Raw genomic sequence first — 13,809 nt, forward strand, 5'->3', positions numbered from 1 at the left:
CCAGTTCCGACTTGGAACCTGAAGCTGTTAACCCACAGGGAAGGTGGAAATAGCTGTTGTCATAGCCCAAGTCTGCTCCTTATAACAAGCTAGGTCTTGAGATAGCTGAGAAAAAATGGGAAAAACTGTACTCAGCTCTCCTTTGAAACAACATTGCCTTCCATTATAAAAAAAAAAATTACCACAATTGACAAACTTCAGGAAGTGAGGAAGAGCCAAGTACCACATCCAGTCATGGGCCATGAACAAAATAATTCATCGAGCAAACAAGGAAATTTCCACTCAAGATGAGATTACAAGCAAAATTCCAAAACAAATATGAAGCCTAACACTGCAAAAGAAACCTTATAATATAAATTTAAAAAAAAAAAGGCACTCATGAGAAAAGAAAAACAACTTAAAATGAATTTTGAACTAAGTATGCTTAAGATCCTCAAAACTTAAAGGCAATATAATAACAATAAAATAAATGAAAAATTGTGGGGTAATTGGCAGGTATAAATTGAAATTGCAAGTTATTAAAATAACCTCATTAGAAAATAACAATAATTAAAATAGAACTCAGTAGTTGAAATACATTTGAGACCAGAAACAAATCAAGACAGAATTAGTAAATTGAAGGTAGTGCTAAAGAATGCACTAAAATGGAACAAAAATAAATGAAAAGCTTGAAAATATGAAGCAATCTAACTAGGAAGTTAGACTGAGAAGGTTCAGTATTGAACCTTTATTGTTGAACACATATATTGCTGAATAGAAAGTGTTGAAAGTCATAATGATAGAGGATATTCAAAATTGAAGAAATGCATGACTTTTCAGGTTGAAATACTAAGTTCCAAGTAAGACAAGTTCATTGTAAATCTCCACCTGTGTACCACATTTTGAATTGCAGAACAACAATGATAAAGAGAACATCCTAAAGACTAGACAGGGGAAAGACAATCTTAACTAAAAGGAATGAAGACCATGTGCCAGTAAGAAATAGATGCACACGAAGAGTCAATTGATCAGTGTTTATTGAAGGATTTCTTTACATGGTTAAGGAGACAAAAGAAGATGAAGAAGCACTCAGGAATCTATGGGAGGAAGAGAGGAGACGAAAAGACCCACATGGACTGATAACAGGCTTCTACAACAAAAATCTGTAATACTCTTCTGTATGACTAGTAATCATTAAGAAAAATAATACAGAATAAATGATCCTATAAGTAATAGCATTAACATCACAAAGATTCTAGAAATAAATTTTACAAAATGTGTAAAACCCTCTGTGGAGAAAATGGCCACATATTTTTGAGAGACATAAAAGAAGACATGAGGAAAAGAAAATGAAACCCATGTTTACAGTAGAAGATGTTGCACAAAAATACGTTACTTTTCTCTGAAATTTATGTAAATTCATTGAAATTTTAAAGAAATTCTTAACAGTACCTAGACTAAAATATTTACATAAAAAAGACAAAAGTCTTAAGTCCCTGAATGGGGAAATAGGCATCTGTATAATTACTTGACCAGTCAGTCCTTGTATAGAGCTTGCGTGTTATAATCTGCATCTGTTTAAATTCAATTTTGATATCTGTTTTACTTTTCTCTGTTTTCACTTTAGTTGAATAATAATATTTACTTCTCTATCTATCTATTTTTATCCATTTAGGTTTGCATCTACGAATTGTGTGTATTCACATTCTTCAATGATTGCCTTAAGATAGAGTCGGTTATTTGAGCCAATCTATTTGCACTATTGCAGGAAGCCTCTCATCTTGATTTCTTCGTATACCTGGCATGTCCACCGTCAACACCTCTGAAACTGAAATCTCTAACTTCTTCCTCATTGGGATCCCAGGGATGGAGTCTGATAAAATTTGGGTCTCCATCCCCATTTGCCTCATGTACCTTGTTGCCATACTGGGGAACTGCACCATCCTGTTTTTTATAAAAACAGAGCCTTCTTTGCATGAACCCATGTACTATTTTCTCTCCATGTTGGCTCTCTCTGACCTGGGATTGTCCCTCTCCTCTCTCCCTACCATGCTAAGGATATTCTTGTTCAATGCTCCAGGAATTTCCCCGGATGCCTGCATTGCCCAAGAGTTTTTCATTCATGGATTCTCAGCTATGGAGTCATCAGTACTTCTCCTCATGTCCTTTGATCGCTTTATTGCCATCTGCAATCCTCTGAGATACACCTCTATCCTGACAAGTGCTAAAGTCACCAAAATTGGGCTTGCTTTTTCTCTCAAAAATGTTTTGTTGATCCTTCCTTTCCCTTTCACTCTAAAACATCTAAAATACTGTAAGAAGAACCTCCTTTCCCACTCATACTGCCTCCATCAGGATGTCATGAAGCTGGCCTGCTCTGACAACAAGGTCAATGTCATCTATGGCTTATTTGTGGCACTCACAGGCGTCCTAGACTTAACATTTATTTTCACCTCCTACATGATGATATTGAAAGCAGTGTTGAGCATAGCATCACAGAGGGAAAGGCTCAAGGTCCTCAATACGTGTGTTTCCCACATCTGTGCCGTGCTCATTTTCTATGTTCCCATTATCTCCTTAGCTGCCATCTACCGGTTTGCCAAACACAGTTCCCCAATCATTAGGATCCTCATGGCTGATGTTTTCCTGCTGGTACCTCCACTGATGAACCCCATTGTATACTGTGTGAAGAGCCAGCAGATAAGAAACATGGTTTTAGGGAAACTATGTCAGAAGCAAGACTGACAAGGATGGTTAACCACAATGAAAACCCAATCAGTAAACAACATTGAACGAGCAGAATGAATCAATAAGGAATCTCACCATATACTAATTACTTTATAATATCATGTCTCAACATGTTTGTTAAGATTGAAGAAGCAGCCTGCAAATTTGTTGCTTTGGGATTTAGGCTGAGGTCCTTGTGTAGAATAAACATAAAATGTATTTTAAGGTTTGGCTTTCACCCAGCTTGCTTTATCAGCCTTATGAACACAACATATGCTTGTGATTTTCATCATGCTTAAAGGAATAGTCCATGTGTTCATTTGAGAATTTACAGTATACACATATAGAACAACTGGATAGTGATCAGAAGTGACAAAGGATTGCCTCTTCATTTAAATTATCCCTCTTCAATATATAGTTTTTGCTTTTATGAGATATATCTGTGCACTCAGGAACTGAAACTGAGATGGGCAATGACACACACACACACACAACCAGCAAACATACAAATATTCATAAATGCAGAGCTCACAAAATATAAGAAGAATTTCCTTCTTTCATTTGTTTCAATATTTCCTTCCTAAGCATTAAAATATCACCTTCTAAGTTACACAGGCTAGAAAGTTTGCTGTCTTTCAGGTTTCTATGGGACTTCTACTTAATTCCACAAGTCATTATACTCTATATAACATATTTCTCTCTCTCCCATGCAAAAAGGTCAATCCTGAAAAAGACTAACTTTCAAAAAAAGCAAAATTACAGCTCTCACAAAGACATAAAATGAACATTCACTAAAGATCTCATCTCATATTTTTTTTAACATTTAAGTCTGCTTTTTTTTTCCCTTAAGATTGGCACCTGAGCTAACATCTCTTGCCAATATTTCTTCTTCTTCTCCTCCTCCTCCTCCTCCTGCTCCTCAGAGGCCTACAGTACATAGTTGTATATTCTAGCTGTAGGTCCTTCTGGCTGTGCTACATTGGACATCTCCTCAGCATGGTTTGACGAGCAGTGCTAGGTCCACGCACAGCATCCAAACCAGCGAAATTCTGGGCCACTGGAGCGGAGCAGGCAAACACTCCTCAGCTGTAGAGCCAGCCCCCATCTAATTTTTAATGAAAGAACTAGGTAAATAATATAACCAGTTCAAAGGTGAACCCATACAAAAGATACATTTATAAATCAGAATGTCGACATTAATTTGCAAATGAGTAAAAATATGTATTTTTCCATCTTGAGGGACAGATGCAAATTGACCCTCCACCATGCAGAATTTATTTACAAGTCTATCAACATAAATTACTTTGATTGCTATTAGTATCCACAATGTTCAGCATTGGAAAATAGCTCAAAGATTGAAAATACAAAGCTCCCAAATAATCAGAATCAAACAACTCATAAGGGAGTGCTTAGACAATGCAGAGTTTTCCACTGAAGTACTTATTTTTCCATATACTCTCCCTCATTTTAATAGAATCTAATTTCAAAGAGAGATTGTTCTTGATTGAAAAATACGGCTCTCCTCATTAGATTTGGCCTCATTATTTACACAAAAGGCAGAAAGAATGTTAATTTTCCAGATAGGCCTTCCTAAATTTGCAATTCTGGAGATTTCCATACAGAATCTCAGATGGGACATTTAAAAGCTGCTGTCATACTCTACATCTAGGATAGGAAGTGACAACCAAAAAATTGCCTCTATCAAGTTACTCCTTCAGATTTTTATACATTTGGACAATATTGTATTTTCTCGAACTCCCTCAAACATCCCAGAATTCTGGCCTCCCTTGCCACTTCTAAGGGCTGAACCTGTAAGTCAAGTGACAAGCTAGTTTAACAGGCTGGGTTTTGTCAGCTTAGGCTCCATAAAGTCATCCTCAGTTCCCTAAAAGTGACTGGTCATACCTGATTAAATGAGCAACATTCTCAAGTAGGACATTCCAGGAAAGGCCCTGGTTGCATAAGCGATTTTTTAAACTGCCAAAGATGGAATGACATCAGTGAGAAATAATAATATCAAGAACATTACTTTAAAAAAGTGATTTTATTAAAAGACACATAAGTAATCAACTCACATGGTAGCCTGTAGGGATTTTATTGGTAGTTCTTAGATAATACATACATCATTCCACCACACCAGTGATTGCAAACAAATGTACTTATTTAATACCTGTGAATCATTATGGAAAACTACAGTGAGCTTTAGAATGCTGTGCTTGAGAATACAGGCAGGCACCAAGGTATATGTCATCTTGACTGATAGCATCTTTACAAGAACCATGGAAACCTCTCTTCTCAATCTTGGCAAGACATTAGAATCGTCTGGGGAGATTTTTAAAAGTTGGGTAATAAGGTAACATCAGGCCAGTTACCATCAGGTAACAGGCCAATTAAATCAGAATACAGAATTATTTCTAACCAGTTCTCCCCTTGATGGCTATTAAAATTGTTTCCAAATTGTGTCTGTAAAGTTTCTATGGACCTTCTTAGAACTATGTTTGTTTGAATGTGAGCTAATTTCTCTAGAAACGAAATTTTCACATCACAGGGTAGGCATATTTATCTATAGTAAACGATAACGCTAAGCTGTTTTTCACCAAATAACTTGTACCAGTTTAGACTCTCACCTGCAAAGTATGAGAGTTCCACTTGCTTTATATTTTCACCAAAAGTTGGGATTATTAATCTTTTTAGTGTTAGTCATTCTAGTACATATGTTATAGCATCTCACTGTGATACTAATTTTCATTTTCCTAAATGCAAATTGGACAGTGCCAGTTCAAGCACACTGTCTATTTTTTATGATATTTTATTTATTAATTTGTAGGAGATCTTTATATATCCTTTGTCAGATATGTGTAAGGGGAATATTTATTCCTAATAGGTGGCTTGTCTTTTCGCTCTCTTAAAATAGTCATTCAATGAATAGAAGTTCTTTTTTTTTGATTAATTGCAAGTAATAAATTATTGCTGCTTGAGATTAATTTTCCTGTGTGCTTGGTTTTCCCAAGGTCATGAAGACATTATTATAATTACTCTTCTAAAACCTTTTGCTTTTTACATTTAATTGTTAAGTCTATTATTCAACTTAATTTTTCATAAAGCTCAAGATTTTTTTCTCTTTATTGGCATGTAAATTGTTCCCTCTCTTGAAAAGACTTTCTTTTTCCTATTGAATTGTGTAAATGTCATAAATCAAGTGACAATATATATATGCGTCAATATCTGGATTCCATTCTATTTCGTTAATTAGTCTATTCTCATATGAATACTCCCCTGCTTAATAAAGGCAGCTGTAGAGTTAGTCATGATATCTAATGGTGTAACTCATCCAACTTTTTTTTTTACCTGTCTTGGGTCTTTTGTATGTTCATATAAATTTTATAAGCAACTTGTCAATTTTCACAATAAAAACCTTCTAGAATTTGACTACAATTGTGCTGTCAATACATTATCTTGGGAAGAATTGCCTTTTTAACAACTTATAATTTTCTAATTAATAAACAAGGTATATCTATTTATTAAGGTCTTCTTAAAATTTTCTGCAAAATGTTAAAGCTCTCCATTTAGAATTTTGATAGTATTTTATTACATTTATTTGTATATATTTGATGTTTTTGAGCCTATCGTATATGGTGTTTACAATTTTAATTTCAGATCACTTTCAATTATGCAGAATTTCAGTTTTGTATATTGTTTTTATATTTAGCTAGCTTTTCTAATCAAATATTTAATGTTTATAGATTTTACATATACACTTTTATCATTTCCAAATAGAGACATTTTTATTATTCTTTCAAATGGTTATACTTTCATTTCTTTTTTCTGCCTATATTACACTATCTTGGACATCTCAAACTATTTTGAACACAAATACTGATAGAAACATTCTTGACTTTTCCAGACATTAGTGGGGAAATGCTCAATATTTTTTCCTTAAAATATTTTTAGCTGTTGTATTTTTTGCATATGTCTTTTTCAAATTAATGTAGTACCCTTCTACTTCTAATTTATTTAGAGATTTTGTGATTAAAAAAAGTTTGAATTTTAGCTAATGAAGTGATCATGTGAATTTATCCCTTTTGTCAGTCACAATGAAGTACATTCATGATTTTGGAAAACTTTGTCTTAGAAGATAAACTGTACTTTGTCACTATATATTATGCTTTTTATAGATCATTATACACTATTTATTAATTTTTAAATGTTTGGATCTATGTTCATAAGACATACTAGCCATTAATTATTTTTTTATAATATAATTGTCTGGTTTAGATATCACTCAGGAAACCAGTTAGGAAGTTTCTAAACATATTGAAAGAGTATGTTTAGTATTCATATTCTTTCTTTCTTAGATGGATAGTATAAATTCAAATGAAACTCTCAATTTAAAATTTCTTTGAAGACTTTTTTTAATGTATTAAATTTTGTCAACAGATATAGAACTATCCATCTTTTGTCTTTCTTCTTATTTAAGTTCTGGAGGTGAGTGTTCTTCAAAGAATTTGTCCATTTAGTCGAATTTATTTGCTTTAGTAAAAGGCTGGGGCTGGCCCCGCGGCTGAGTGGTTAAGTTCACGCACTCTGCTGCAGGCGGCCCAGTGTTTCGTTGGTTCGAATCCTGGGCGTGGATATGGCACTGCTCATCAAACCACGCTGAGGCAGCGTCCCACATGCCACAACTAGAAGGACCCACAACGAAGAATATACAACTATGTACTGGGGGGCTTTGGGGAGAAAAAAGGAAAAACATAAAAAAATTAAAAATTAAAAAGAAAGGTTGTTTATTGTATTCATTATATCTACTTGTTATCTTTAAAATGTATGTAGGATCTGCAGTTATGGTCCCTATTTTCATTATTAATATACATTTTGCGTTTTCTTTCTCTGTTCTTGATCAGTTTTGCTAAGTTTTCTAATGGATTTTCTTACAGTTTACAAAGTACCAAATTTCTGTTTTATTGACTTTTTCTGTTTTATGTCAGATTTCTACTTTAAGGATTTCTTTTTTTGCTGAGGAACGTTCACCCTGAGCTAACATGCACTGCCAATCTTCCCCTTTTTGTAGGAAGATTCACTCTAAGCTCAAATGAGCTGACAATCTTCCTCTTTTTGTATGTGAGCTGCCACCACAGCATGGCCACTGACAGACGAGTGGTGTAGGTCCACACCTGGGAACCGAAGCTGGGCAGCTGAAGCAGAGAAAGCTGAACTTAACCATTAGGACACCAGCATTGACCCTCTGTTTTATTGACTTCTAATGTTACTTTCCCTTTTCCTTTGGGTTTAACTTGTTATTTGTTTACTACGTTCTTGAAAAGAAAGTTATATCTGAGTTTTCAACTATTTTTTCCTAATAAATAATCTTCATCTATACTTTTCATAGAGACCCTGACGAAGCTGCATCCCATCTGTGTGATATGCATATCTTCATTAACATTTCGTTTATAGGGCCAAGAGAAACTTCAACTAATCTATAATGTTTTATTTTATTATAAGAAAAACACTTCAACGTTGACACTTCTGTTAGGTAGAAAGTGTGAGAGAGAAGAGATTAAAGATGTCAGATTTGGGGTTTGTGAAATATTAAGCATAAAGACGTATTATGGTGATGGGTCCCTAAGAAAAGGGCAGATTTGGGAAGGGAGAAATGGAGTCTAATTTGGACAAGTTGGTTTTAAGGGCTATTTAGTTACTGATGTACAGGAATATCTGGAAGATTTGATCCAGGGTTCAGAAGTAAAGTCTCGGTTAAAAATATATATCATAGAGTGTTTGCCTTACATCACTTCCTTGAATGCACATGTTCAACTCATAGCATCTCTCCTTTGACTCTGTCTAGGGCAGAGGGGCAATATCTGATCCAAATACCTAACAGAAGTGTCAGCGATTTTGCACAGGATTTGCTAGGTCTCTTCCATACCTGATTATTAAGGATCTCTCTTCAACCAAAATAGCCCCTAATTCAAGGTCTAGAAACTTACTTCATTTCTTTCCTATTAGCTGTCTCTGTGGATTTACTGTGTCTAAACATGTTTATTCCTATTCGCAGAACAGATCCAGCCTGGCTGCAATCCCCAGAGAGTTCAGTGCAGGTGATTAGGGAAGAAAAAGAGATAAGCCCTCATACATCACGGGGAATCTTTGGTGGCAGACAAATCCAATGACTTCTGAGATTTTATGCTAGAATCCTTCAGTTATTCTCAAAAGTGTTCTCCAAAATATCCACTCTCTGGTAAGTACTCAGGTATTTTAATCTCTTCTGCTTTTACTTTACTTCTCTTTTTTGGCAATCAACCACATAGAATTTCATATAGAGCAGGAAGACAGCTCCAAAAGTCGTATCACTTGGAAAATTGTTCCTTTCAGAGACTATAGAAATGGATTATTTACCTTTTAGGGATAAACCTTCAACAGAATTCAAGTTCTCCTAAGTTGTGATAACGACCACTTCAGGTTATTACTCTCCTGTCAACACTACACAACTGGTTGCAAATTATGGGCCAGGAGAAAATGAGACGTAATATGTCAGTGAGCTCTGCAGTGACTTCCCTTATACATATATAATGATTTGAAAATAGTGGAGATTTTTAAAGGATGTTTAAATAACCAGAAATTTCCAGATGCAAGGGATAGAGCTAAGGAGAGTTTGTTTTTGAGAAGACCATACTTTTGTGGGAGTTTCAAAAGATAGGAAGAAATTGAGTTCTGAGATTCTTTTCCCTTCATATAGTGTCATTCTAGAAATCATGTTTCTACCTAACATCTTATTTCAAATGTGAAAGCAAGAAATAGTAGAGGATTCCAGATTAACTGACTGGGATTTACTAATATTTTACAGGAAAAATAAAATCAGATTCATATCTTAATGCAAAATACATCTCTAGTTTCTCTATAGGAAAACCATATCCAAAAGTGATTTTCCTAATCTATGATATCAGTATATTCTAAAGTGGCATCCACTTTTCACCATATGATAGTCACGTACATTTTTTGTTCCATCAAAAGAGAGCTGAAAAGAAGCCAGAGACTTCAACCACTCCTCTTTTCTTTTTCTACCATTTTCAGATATCCATATTTAACCCAATCAACAATCTCTGTTTCATTGCAGAGCCTTCTAAATGCATCATGTTCATTATCAACACATCGTTATGTTGAAATCACCACCTTCTTCTTGGTTGGCGTTCCAGGGCTGGAATATGCACACATCTGGATCTCCATCCCCATCTGCTGCATGTATCTTGCTGCTATTCTGGGAAACTGCACCATCCTTTCTGTCATCAAGACAGAGTCTTCCTTGCATGAGCCCATGTATTATTTCCTCTCCATGTTGGCCTTGTCTGACTTGGGATTGTCCTTATCCTCTCTTCCTACCATATTGAGGATCTTTTTATTCAATGCTCCTGAAATTTCTGCCAATGCCTGCTTTGCCCAGGAATTCTTCATCCATGGATTCACAGCAATGGAGTCCTCAATACTCTTGATCATGTCATTTGACCGCTTCCTGGCCATCCACAACCCTCTGAGATACAGCTCCGTTCTTACTACTGTCAGAGTTGCCCAAATAGGAATAATATTCTCCTTTAAGAGCATCCTCCTGGTGCTTCCCTTCCCCTTCACTTTGAGAAGTTTGAAATATTGTAAGAAAAGTAGATTATCCCATTCTTACTGCCTCCATCAGGATGTCATGAAGTTGGCTTGCTCTGACAACCGAATTGATGTCATCTATGGCTTTTTTGGAGCGCTCTGCCTCATGGCAGACTTTATGCTCATTGTTGTGTCTTACATCCTGATCCTCAGGACAGTACTGGGAATTGCGTCCCAAAAGGAGCAGCTCAAGGCCCTCAATACCTGTGTCTCACATATCTGTGCAGTGATCATCTTCTATCTGCCCATCCTCAACCTTGCCATTGTCCATCGTTTTGCCCGGCATGTCTCTCCCCTCTTCAATGTTCTCATGGCAAATGTTCTCTTACTTGTGCCTCCACTGATGAACCCAATTGTGTACTGTGTGAAAACTAAGCAGATTAGAGTAAGAGTTGTAGCAAAATTTTGTCAGAAGCAAATATAATAATCATATATGGTAGAAAACATATTGTGGAAGTGTCTTGGGAGATTAAAGGTGAGTTTGAGAAACCCCAATATTTGATATAAATATATTTTTCTTGTTATTATCATCAGACTTATTTCATTAAAACTGCATATTGAACATGGGCATAAAACTGAAACAGAAAGTCAATTGCCTGGGGTCTCCATCCCAGTTAACAAAAATGAAAATGGATCCCTTATGATGTCATCTCTGATAAAAGTAACAAATTCCAATCTAGACAGACAAAAGCTGGTATCTATCTATCTTGCTGACAGATGTGGATTCCTCATCTCCACATTCAATCTATCTATACTAAGTTCTGATTCTAGATCCAAATTATATCTTCATTCTGTTCTCCTCTTTATCTCTGTTTTAATGATCCTAGTATGTCGCCATTTCTTTAGTGAAATACTGCAATAACCTCTTTAGTTTCTAAGATGTCTACTCTTGCTGCTTTCCAACTGATTCGTTACACAAGGTGAGAGTGATCTTTTTAAAAGACAAACTGAATGATGTAATGTCTCTTTTAAATATGAACTCTTCTTTGAGAATAGAATGAAAGCAATAAAGTACATACTGTAAGACTATACATGTCCTTGACTCTATCTACCTCTCCAACATTGTCAGATAATCAAACTCCAGCTACATCGACCTTCTGAATATTTGTTGAATTTACAAATTTTTCTATTTCTTGTAAGCTTTCACACCTGACCTCTTTTCCTACAAAGCTCTTGACTCCTATTTCATATCACTCATTTCTACTCACTTTTTAAAGTTTCAACTTAATTTTGTCATACATTACCTAAGCCCTCAGTTCAAATTATGACCCATTTTAAATCTCTTTTATTGTTTGCTTATTTTTTTATTCTTTATTATACTTATTATGATGATTCACAATTACAAATATATTTTATGTTTATTTCCTTTCTTTTTACTTCCTGAAAAGAGTGTGTTATCAATGAAGGGAGAGACCATATCTATTTTCTTTATGTCTGTGTGCCTAATATCGAGGATGTTTCTAATGCAGAGTAGATCTCCAATAAATAATTGTTAACAAATGAATGTGAAAATGAGGCCATGCTTGGATAAAGGAAAGTTTTTCCTGAAGAGTTCAGTAATACTCCATCCACTTGGGACATAATTTTCTTAAGTTGTTTATTTCAAGGGGAGGTATATTACAGATGCTCAAAAATTTTGAAAGTAGGAAAAAATAATATGGGGTTAGGGAGGAATATATTGTCTTGATTTTTATGGTGACAAATAGTCTAATTTCCCTTCCTAGTATGATCTAAAAACCCTGTAGATCACAGAACAACTTTTTAGCCTTTTCTTGTGCCCACTGCTTGACCTAAGTCGATTGCAAAAACTACACCAATTCTAACGTACTGTACTATTATTTTCGGGTAAATCAAGAGACAACTTCCAGCAGTGTCAAATGCTTAAAGAATAATAAATTATCCCATGAATCAATAGTATTTCACAGTTAATCAAAATTTTTCACAGATATAAGCATCATTTTTGAATCTCTAATATATGGAAGATATGCTTCTATGCCTTTTTAGACATATTTTTCTCTTTTGATTCTCATAGTAAACCAGTACTTTATAAAGCATTCTTCCTATTTTTTCAGTTGAAGTGATTGAGGCTCTGAGAGATTGACAATGAATTTCACACACAGAGGAATCAAAAGCTGGGATTCAAATCTTATCTTTTATACCCAAGGATGGTACTCTCTTGGCTAAATTTCAGCTTTCACATGCAGGATTGCATCTGTTTCCACAATGCTTTGTTAGTATAGGAAATTTTATCATCATATCAGGGCAGTAAAGTGTTACTGCATCTGAGATGCGTGACCACGTCCTTTTGCCTTTTCCATAACCTCACAGATGTAGCCATGGGCATTGATTGCTGTAGCACAACCAAGCACTAGTCAACATATTTTACAAATGAAAGAAATGCAAACTCATATTTTCCTAGTGTGAGGATAGGCAGCACAAAGTGCAAGCTTCCACAGTCTCCGTTAATAAGAGGAGGGATAATTAAATGGATTTGATGGGTATCTAATTCTTGTAGGACGTTGTACAGAGATGCATGTTCAGCATTCTCAAAGAAAATTTGCATTTTAGGTCTTTTTTTTTTTTTTTAAGGAATGTTAGCCCTGAGCTAACATCTGCTGCCAATCCTCCTCTTTATGCTGAGGAAGGCTGGCCCTGAGCTAACATCCGTGCCCATTTCCTCTACTTTATATGTGGGATGCCTGCCACAGCATGGTTTGTCAAGCAGTGCCATGTCCACACTTGGGATCCGACCTGGCGAACCCAGGCTGCTGAAACAGAACGTGCGCACTTTGCTATGCCACTGGGACAGCCCCTGCATTTTAGGTTGTTTTGGCCTCCTTAATAAAATAAAATGAAAAGCAAGATAAAGCCACAAAAATGCCAGTGGCGGCAGGGAAACTTTATGGTCATCATGATTATTTCCATATGTTCCTGAAGTGCAGATCATAGTTCCCAGAGTACTGAAAGTCCCACTCTGAGCCTCCTAAAACAATGGTTCCCAACTAGGAAAAATTTTGCCATCAATTTGGCAATATCTAGAAACATTTTTGGTTGTTGTGACCCAGAAAGTGAGATGTGTTATTGACATCTACTGGGTAACGAATAGTGATGCTGCTAACCATCCTACAGGACACATTCTACAATGCACAGAAAGTCCCCTTCAAAAGCAATTATCCAACCCAAAATGTCAGTAGTGTCAATGATTAGAAACCCTGGTCTAAATGTAATTGTCAAACAAGAAATAGTTAAACTCCGTGGTTACCCAGATTGCCTTGAACTAGACAACATAGTCCCTAGGGATAGTCTGCTACCAGAGAAGTCTCTCAGAAAGACATCCAGTGAAGACTGATAGAAAACTTCCAGAAAAGTGAAAGAATCCACTTAAAAGATGTTAAAACAGTTTTTCATTACAAGCAAAAAACAGCAAAACATATGGGAATGCCTACAAATTTTAAA

General features: G+C 35.5%; 2 protein-coding genes across 2 annotated transcripts; both read left to right on the top strand.

Moving 5' to 3' along the window:
• The first annotated feature begins 1,782 nt into the window (after positions 1-1,782).
• Positions 1,783-2,724, top strand: LOC124225528 (olfactory receptor 51A4-like). Its single transcript, XM_046638212.1, has one exon. The coding sequence runs from the start codon at positions 1,783-1,785 to the stop codon at positions 2,722-2,724; it is 942 nt and encodes a 313-aa protein (XP_046494168.1).
• A 7,135-nt stretch (positions 2,725-9,859) lies between these two features.
• Positions 9,860-10,777, top strand: LOC124225727 (olfactory receptor 51A4). Its single transcript, XM_046638360.1, has one exon. The coding sequence runs from the start codon at positions 9,941-9,943 to the stop codon at positions 10,775-10,777; it is 837 nt and encodes a 278-aa protein (XP_046494316.1). The 5' UTR covers positions 9,860-9,940.
• The last annotated feature ends 3,032 nt before the right edge of the window (positions 10,778-13,809 follow it).

The sequence above is a fragment of the Equus quagga genome, chromosome 14, assembly GCF_021613505.1.
Source record: "Equus quagga isolate Etosha38 chromosome 14, UCLA_HA_Equagga_1.0, whole genome shotgun sequence".
Taxonomy (NCBI): domain Eukaryota; kingdom Metazoa; phylum Chordata; class Mammalia; order Perissodactyla; family Equidae; genus Equus; species Equus quagga.

What these genes read in the sequence shown, in the direction of transcription:
- LOC124225528 (XM_046638212.1), top strand. Translation starts at nt 1,783, where the DNA reads ATGTCCACCGTCAACACCTCTGAAACTGAAATCTCTAACTTCTTCCTC.
- LOC124225727 (XM_046638360.1), top strand. Translation starts at nt 9,941, where the DNA reads ATGTATCTTGCTGCTATTCTGGGAAACTGCACCATCCTTTCTGTCATC.